The 9,661-nt window shown below is 38.4% G+C and overlaps 1 protein-coding gene across 1 annotated transcript in view; it reads right to left on the reverse strand.

Moving 5' to 3' along the window:
• Positions 1-8,980, reverse strand: part of LOC107722525 (glutamate receptor ionotropic, NMDA 3B-like) — a 42,316-nt gene extending 33,336 nt beyond the window's left edge. The window contains exon 1 of the mRNA XM_016530888.1: positions 8,528-8,980. Within this exon, the coding sequence (XP_016386374.1) occupies positions 8,528-8,980 (453 nt within the window). The remainder of the gene's footprint in view (positions 1-8,527) is intronic.
• Between the last annotated feature and the right edge of the window lie 681 nt (positions 8,981-9,661).

A 9,661-nucleotide genomic window follows, 5' to 3' on the forward strand; every position in this document is an offset into this window, starting at 1 on the left:
AAGCACAAGCTCCCGAGCGCTTTGGAAAGAAGGAGAAAGCGGCATGACTGGCGTTTTCCCACACGTTTTTAGGCGAGACATGTGAATGGTCTAAGGTCTGTCTACACTGGATGCGACAAAGCGACCGTTGCCCATCATTTTAACTTTGTGTCAGTACGTCATAACGAGAACGCGGCATCAGTTTACTGTCGGGATTTGTCGTGCCGCGCCGCTTCCAGTGTAGACAGACAGCATCACTGATTATAATGGGTTCATTGTATTTTGTCGAGTCGCGCCGGCGCCGCGCCGCGCCGCTTGAGACCGGTGTAGACACGGTGAGAGCCACGCAGATGCACGTGAATACTAATTTCTGTTCACTTCTGCGTCTATTTGTGCCTGAAATACTGTGCTCTGCAAGTATCCTTGTAAACTTTCTGTACCTGAATACTGTTAGACTTACCTGAAAAATATAAAGCACTGCTTATTTCATTTGTATCTTTGTTCTGTTATATGTATCTATGCTTATAATTTGTTTATCACCTATGCTGATTTACTCTCCTACAAAATCACCCCAATCACTGATTATTTTCCCCCCCAAATAAACTATTCACTTTGCACATGATTTTTTTTTTCATATCGCAATATATATCGCAGAAAAATAAAATATCACAATGTGAGTTTCTTTCCAATATCGTGCAGCCCTAATCTATATGCAATGTCATGTGTAATTTGCCAAATTATGGTTTGTTTTTCTTTTTTTAACAAGAGTAAATACCAGAGAAACAAACCACAAATAACAAAAGGACAAACCTAAGAAGAAAAATAAGACATTATATGCAAGTTACTTTTCCTGGAACATCTTTTCTGGTTTAAGGAATGTTTTCATCTACAATCTATTCAAAGTAGTTGGTGGTTTGATGGATTTCCAGTGGAATAAAATATGATGGCTAGCTAATGAAGAGATGAAGGCTGTGATATTTGTTTGGCATTAAATGTAAAATCTATTTATAACTGTAAAAGCAATAGCTTTACCTGTCAAGGCTTTGCATTATCCTCGTGCAGGGCATCTAAACCCTCATTAAATCATGATGAGTGAGTGATTCATTATTAAGTGTTTCATAATGCCTGTGGTTTTAAAGGTGAAGATGTAAATAAATACGGGCAGTTGACGTCTGCACCCTTTAGTCCTCTGTGTCGTCTATATGGGGGGAAAATAATGTTATTGGAGATGTCAAGGCAGAGCAGGTCATGTTTTCAGATTCCCTTGAAATGGCAAACGGTAAATAAAAAAAAAAGATGAAAGTTAACAAGAATTCTGATAGCCAAGCAATGTGCATTTAGGGGGCTGGACAACCTTGCAAGAAGGTGCAGGGAGGCACAAAAGGTAATTCAGCACAATGTCTGCAATCATCAGCAACACACAGCCAACAGTAAGTGAGTCTGACAGAGCTGAATAAACACTTCCATGCGGCTGTCTCCGCGTATCCCCGGTTAACACTGAGAGTATCTTAGGAGACAAGCTCCATATTGCGCTGTAACTGCAAAAACATTAAAAGCTTGAGGTCGACCCAGCTTCAGGCACATTACATTACTGGGAAAACATTTTTTAGTTATCTGAATGCGGGTGGATTTTAATGAATCTGTAGGTGAAAAGTCTACTGCTGCTTCAGAGAAAAACTGTGTTAATTTCTCCTTTCTCAACTGGCATTAAAAACAATAAAAGCTTTGACGAGTGATATAAATCCTAACTGCTCATAACATAAGTAGAACTAAAAGTGCCGCTGGTGTTGGAAGGAATATTCCGGGTTCAATACAAGTTAAACTCAATCACTTGTACTATAATGTTGATTAACAATTAATTGCCTTACAAAATTAACTTTATCCTGTTTAAAAAAGCAAAAATCTGGGAAATGAATGGGGCAAATTCAAAAACAGCAAAATTACATTTTAATCTGCACCCTTTTCCATTTTCAGAGCGTGATGACGTGCTTCCATAGTTATTAACATATTTACATTTTTAAAAAGTTGTACATGTGTAAAAATGTACATCTATATAACATGTTACTTTGTGTTATATTAGCTTAGCATTAAATTACAGAAAACTAGTTAACACTGTGTTTCTAATACTACAGCTGAGGAAGTGACAACAAATTTGACATCTTTCTCTCGTTCAATCAACATAATCAATCTCTCTATATTTGTTCTTCTTTTGTAAGGTCATAGAAATCATGGATTTTTTCTTTTGCCATTGCAGCAAATGGTAATGCAAAAATTATATTTGTTTTATAGTTTCCGTTACAACGACGATTTCCATGTCTGAGAACCCTAACAATGTGAAAAGGGTTTGAGAAAAATGACTTACTAACCTTTTCTTTTTTCCTTCCAGATTTGTTTATTGGTTATAGGTTAAGTGTTAACAGCATAGATAAACATTACTAACCATACTAATGACCATACAAAAAAAAAATTAAAACAACTTTACAGCTCAAATAATATTCAATTTTAACAGAAAAAATTATGTAAAGTTATTTTATAAAAGGCTTGTAAAAAAGCCAACCAATCTCCTTTTTTGTTTTATTTTTTAAGGAGCAAGAAAACAAGTCGAAATGATTTTTTTGTGGTAGACATCATGCCACAGATGCTGTCAACTGAACTTAACTTGTTCTACACTGAATAAGTGCAGGAGCGTATTTTATGAATGGATGCAAGTTAAATAAGGCCGGATCTCTCCCACAGAAAGTGAAATCCCTCACTTACAGCTTAACTGAGGCAGAGGCATTTTTGTGCGGATGGGCGGGAGTGCATGCACAGTTATTAATAAGCATGCCTCATGCATGATGGGAATGGTTGTCACATCTTCTGTCTTGTTATCCAGCCCAAGTCTTTTTTTTCCCCTATCCCTTCAAAAAGGTGGAAGATAATTGAAACATACTTACGAGAGAGTTGGGTGAAAAAGATAAGACAAAACTAATGGAAATAAAAAGAAGGGGGAGAGGAGATGGAAAATGACTTACAGAGAGACTTTGACACACAGAAGGGAACTTTGCATCAAAAGTACCCATAGTGCTAAACTGTAATACCCGCTTATGCAAATCTCTCCCCCATTCAGAATAGATGCCGTTTGCAGGTTCCCATGCCAAAACGAACAGACGCTGCTGTTTTTCTTTCTGTGTGTTTTCTCCATCATCAAAGCAATCAGAGAGGCTATAAGATTGCAGATTGAGATATAGACCTCAGCCAGAGCCAAGCCGAGTAGATCCTTCCAAGGAAAATTTATTTAAAATGTCAGATGATCTAACTGATAAAAAGATCAACAGACTGTTCATTGTTTCGCTATGAGCAGTGAAGTACGCTATGATTAGCACAATGAAAACAGCATCAAATATTCATATTTCATTCCATAAAAAAACAAGAATTAGCCACTCTGGAGAGGCATCATTGGCATCAGTGCAGCCTGGTCAGCGCTGTGCCCACCATAATGCTGCCAACAGCCAAAATAAAGACAATGAATCATTTCTGTCATGAGATCTGAACGCCAGAGAGATTCATTCAGCGAGGCGCCGTATTCAGAAGCAAAATGAAAACTCAATCACCTTATACAGGTGCATCTCAATAAATTAGAATGTCGTGGAAAAGTTCATTTATTTCAGTAATTCAACTCAAATTGTGAAACTCGTGTATTAAATAAATTCAGTGCACACAGACTGAAGTAGTTTATGTCTTTGGTTCTTTTAATTGTGATGATTTTGGCTCACATTTAACAAAAACCCACCAACTCACTATCTCAACAAATTAGAATACTCCATAAGACCAATAAAAAAAAATTTTTTAGTGAATTGTTGGCCTTCTGAAAAGTATGTTCATTTACTGTACATGTACTCAATAACTTGGTAGGGTCTCCTTCTGCTTTAATTACTGCCTCAATTCGGCGTAGCATGGAGGATGCACCTGTATTGAGAGATCAGGCACCACTTCAAAGCTCACCTCGGGCAGAAAGAGGGTTGAATTTTCAAAGACACACTTTAGAGCGGAAATAAGGTATACGGTTGCGGAAGAGTCATAAGTACCTCAGGGCACAGTCGTGCCACTTATTGGAAACAGACTTTTAGATTCAATTAAACTCTCATATTCTTGCAACTGCATCAAAATAGAGAAAAACTCGTTTTTTACGACACATACACCAACTTGGAACATCCCAAAACATCCCTCAGCTTACTTGCTCAATTAGTTTTGATGGGTCAGAGCATTCTCGGCTTACAGTATATGGGCATTAACCCAAATCCAGACGGTATTAAACCACATACGCGGCTGTGTATTAAATCGTATGAATGTGCTGGGGTGCTGTAATGCTAAGTACCTGGCAACACTGAGCCATCTCAGCCCCGTGAGGGCAGCTCGCAGCATTCTTCCTCACCTGGCTGATGCACCACGCTCTTCCCGCATCCTTACTGTCACAGACCTCAGCGGCCCATCTGTGCTTATCTCAGCCCTGCACATGTGGGAGATTACAGACCATCTCCTCCAGGTATTTCACACTTTATTTACACCCTCGGTCTCCATAATGGAGCGATCCAGGCTGCAGACAATCACAGCAGCAATGCTCCGATGATCAGCATTGTTCCGGCTGGGAATAGGTGGTGACTTGCGTGCATGTGTGCATGGCATTGTATCAACAGAAGGGGTGTAGACCACCTCTATGACTAATAAGTGCTTGCTCGCCAGGTGCCTTTAGAAATATTTATTTTGTGCAGTGCACAGAAATGGGTAATGTTGTATGGTTTACTTCAGCTATGCATTTTAGACGCTGCACTGCACATGTAAATAACAGACAAGAAGGTTTTGTGCTCATTTTCCTTAAAATTCAATTTCAACACAATATGACGGCACTCCATTTTACAATGTGAGTTCTGATAATGTATCTACTGTTGCATCTCATTCTTTGACTTAGGAGCCATTTACACAGAACACGTTTTAACATTCTTACTGCAATGCTTTTCCATTGCTCCTATGTAATGTTAAAAGAAGTTCAACTTTTAAAAAACATGTCTGTATATTACCTTTTAAATGCAAAAACACATTCTGTGTGAATGTCATTTACAGTATAAATACACTATACAACAGATCCTTGAATTTGAATTTGAGTGCCAATATACACTGAACAGCGCTGGGACTTTTCACAGTTTGTATCACTTCGCTTGTCTGTGTTTGCATGTTCCAGACAGGCTGTGTGTAAATGGAGGAGATTTTTTCAGTGACTCTAGCTGCAGGTTACATTGATATGACAGTAGGTGGCAACAAGTTACTGTCTTTATGAGTTATTCAGTGAATCATTCATTCAGCCACTTCATTCAAAATGCTGGTTCATACCAAAACAAGCGAGTCTTTTTAGGGATAAGTCACTGAATCATTCGCTCAACCGACTGATTTATTCAGGAATGAAACAAGTGTCTGGCCATACGTCTGAAATCACATACTTTCTGAGTAGGAAATTCTTTTTGAAAAGGAATTACTTTGAGACACACACACACACACACACACACACTGTATATATATATATATATATATATATATGTGTGTGTATATGTATGTATATATACAGTATGAATGCAATCGGGATGTACTACATTCATTATGTGACCTACCAGCGTCAGTTGCATTGCTTGCGTCTATTGGATACACACTTCAGAATCTTGCCGGAAATTTATACTTTTTTGCCTACTGTTTTATGAATACTGGATGAATACTGTGAATTTTGGACATAATACTTTGTTCACATATTGTTTTTCACCTACTATGTATTAGGGATGTATTCAGTTTCAGATGCTGTCACTGTCTTTATGAGATTTTGAATCTTTCAGTCAAGTAATTTGTTCACAACACTGATTCATTCGGTAGTAGAGCTGCTTTAAATCTGAAACTTTTTTTTTTTTAATAATTGATTAATTTTATGTTCCTGTTTATTGATATTAAGCTGCTTTAAAAACAATCTGTATTGTATAAAGCACAATAGGAAACTATTTTCATTATCAGAGTGAAATACACATAGAAACTGACAATATTGTGTCTGAAACATAAGTTATTCAACATTAGCATATTTTTTATTGAAAGTGTTGTACAAAATCAATATCATGCTGTCTGAATATATGAATATTCATCTGATGACTTGGTTCTCGGCCCTGGTTTAGAGATTCAAAATGTACACTGTTAAGAAACCACTGCTTTGTGGTTTCAATTTTCCAAAGGTTACTCTATTCCATGATTACTGCAAGAATTACTGCAATGGCAAAAGGTCATGCTGTAACATAATGAGGGGGCATCTACAAGATAACAGTAGCTTTTCACAAATTAATGTCTTAATTTAGGTGTACACGAATAAGGCCATACTCGGTCCACTCTGAATGTTACGAACTGGAGTTTAACTGAAAAATCAACATTTGGATAGTCTCAACAGCCCTCTTGAATTAAGGATTCATTAAGCTTAATAACCTTCCAGTAGTTGTCCACTGGTGAGCTAACAAAGGGGCATAATTGAGAAAGGCCTTTGGATTAGAATGTGATTTCATTCAAAGGGACAAAATGAGTTTTGCATGTGTTAATCTTCCTTTTGTGCTTGGGAATATTTGCTACAGAAGGGAGACAAGTTAATGAGCATTCAAGCGTAGATGAGCAGAAGAATTTTCCCGAACAAAACAGGCCCGGCATATTTGGTCAGCAAACAAAATTATTTAAGACACACTAAGAATTTGGTAATCTACCCAGCGTTTGATTGGTTCTGGGGCAAATATAGTCACGCAAATGAAAAAAATATTTAATGGGAATCACTCAGATTGCAAATTCAGAGGAGTGCTCTGTAGAAGACACTAGTGGATGGCTATTGCAGAGCCGAAAGGAGACGTTATTCACCAAGGATAGAGAATATTGTTTTTGAAAGGCATTCAGACAGAATGATATCCCGGGCTTGCATCCTAAAATACAAGAACATCCTTCTCCCCATGCTAGTCAGGGAAATTTATAGCATCAAATATATCTTTTAATTTGTTAAAGTAATTTGGAAAGTTAACAACTCCACAGTGATGGCATGAGCCAAGCCTTGCTCTGTCAGGAAAAAGATGGGCACTAATGAGTTCACACTTCTTGAGGGTTGTGTCGAAATGCAGCAATCACAAACATTTTGCTAATAATTTTCATTAATCACATAAATGGCCTTGGTTATGTTTTCGTCCTGGCTAAGAATAACACTATTACAAGCAGCCAGGCCATAAATGTACAAGACACAAAAGCCTTTTGACTGACACTTTATAAGATGTAGGATAAATCACGCTGTTATGAAGGAGCATCTTAAAAGATGAGTCTCTCTGCTGACCCGCTGTTCATGGCTCTTTATGCTAAATCAGGGGTGCCTTTGTTCCTTTGTGTCCATATGCTGGCAGAGTTTGACGGGAGGAAAATCTTTTGAGGTTTCCCTGCCAGGAGAAACCGCTGCAACTGGCTGCACTGCTGGAGACAGAAACAACTGGTGCGACTGGCATCCGCTCTGTTTGCTGCTTAGAATACTAACGAGAGTCAGCGTGCCTCAACCCTGAGCCCTAAACAGTGTTAGGATTGTTCCACTGGAATACATCAGGACCTCTGTGTCCGGCCCCTGGACAAAAACACCTGAAATACATGCCACATCTCTAACTCTTACAGACTTGAGCCTCTCTATATGTTTCTAGATAGAACAGTGCAATATGGAAGATTTACAGGATAAAAGAATCTGGCTAATAATTTCACATCTGGCTTATAATTTCAAAAAGACACAACTGGTATCATCTGGTGTCTATCAGCAGGTTATTTTGTTCTTTTGCGTCTTAAACTGCTTTCCACAAACACTGCACAAAATGAGACAGTATAGACCTACATGCCACAACTATCAGAGTGACTAACACATAGGCCAACTCTTATGTTTTAGAGTTGTTCGGTGTTGACCTTTGTTTTATGCATATTTCTATATTTGTTTCCAATTCTGTTTGCTGTTTATGTATAACATTTTAAATCAGAATGTTGAAAAGGAAATAGGCGTGGGAGGTGGTTTTGGAAGAAGGCCTAATAATTAATTTTGAAATAATCAGTTTGTTTAAATTTTATACATTTGAATGCACAAAACTAGTCCATGTTTTAAATTGGTGACAACACCACTCGATGTACTTGACATTCATTTACACAGTTTAGGGATAAGTTGTAGATTTCTGACAGCTTTATATGTTTAAGACTAATTTGGTAACATGATATTAAAGTTTGACACAGAGTGGGGAAAAAAACCGTTGAAACAAAACATTTCCCGGTTGTCATGCGCTATTTTATGATGTTGATTATGCCTCAATAACAAGAATGACAGTTGAGAGGAGTATAAATATTGTAACAAATAATAAAAACAACCAGTATAAGGAAAATGTACACTGAGATCGAATACAAGACCAACTTACACAAGATCGACGCCGGAACAGCTTGACCATAAAATCTAAAGAGTGCTTTGGATAAAAGTAAAGAAAATGAGTTTGCTGCTCACCTGTGTCTTAAGAGGTTCGCCCTGTTCAATGATGCTGATGAAAGGTATTTCCAAAAACGAGGACATGAACTCCACTTGTACGAGCTCCTCGTGGCTCTGAGGGAACGCAAGCACAGCCGAGACTCCCTGAACAACGATATCCTGACACACGCACCTGAACATGGACTCCGGGTCTCCATTGAGCGGTTCTCGGGACAATACTTCCAAGCTCAGGTTGTACGGTAAGAAGTTGTTCCCACTTTGCCGGAGGTGGACCAGGGCGCGGTTGAGGGCGCCCTGTATCCTGGACTGCTGGCGGGTCGGCAGGAGCGCACCCAAGCGCACTGTGTGCCCAATGCGTGCCAGGATGTGACAGGGCTGGGGATGCAGATGACAAGGGTAAATAAACATCTGGAGAGCGACCTGGAGCCCGACGTGAAGGTATGCCAAGAATCTGGAGAGCACTAAATTCATCCTGCTCCTTTCGCAACTGGATTGAGGTTTCGTCACAAGATGGCATCGCTCTATTCTTGTCCAGTTGTTCTTGTCCTTAATGGTTTTACGCGCACGCGGATAAAGCCACGGTTAAAATGCAAGTAGTGCAACCATTCCGTCTACTCCAAGTGTTGAAGGCGAGGAGGTGCTGTGCGCGCCGTTGAGGGAGGAGGTGCTGTGCCACTGGTGATCTTCTCAGCATCACCGAGCTTCGAGGGAGGACAGTTGTGACCACGCCAGGTTTGCTAGAAGATCAGATTAGGAAGAATTAAGCTTTCCCAAGTGTCACTTACAAAACATTATTAAATGTCTTCAAATCTTCACTTCATTAAATAGGCTAGTAAAAGTAATTTTTAAAAACTCGGTCATTTTTGCTTGATAAAAAGTTTTACACATAATTAAATGAACAGCATTTTTGGGGAGAAATGTCATTAAAACAGGGTTTCTGCAGGATTTTTAAGCGCAAATTTAAGACTTTTAAAGACCTTTTTTAAAAGACCTGCACAAATAAAATTAATAACATATGAGATAGGGCAATGTCTATAGTGCCATATTAAACTGTAAAATGACTGTAAAAAGCATAATTTACAGTTCATATACAAGTTTTCACAAAAACTATTATTTTTTCATATCATATATTATAAAATTATAAACTTTACA

Source organism: Sinocyclocheilus rhinocerous, unplaced genomic scaffold (genome assembly GCF_001515625.1).
Source record: "Sinocyclocheilus rhinocerous isolate Xijiao unplaced genomic scaffold, SAMN03320098_v1.1 scaffold541, whole genome shotgun sequence".
Taxonomy (NCBI): Eukaryota; Metazoa; Chordata; class Actinopteri; order Cypriniformes; family Cyprinidae; genus Sinocyclocheilus; species Sinocyclocheilus rhinocerous.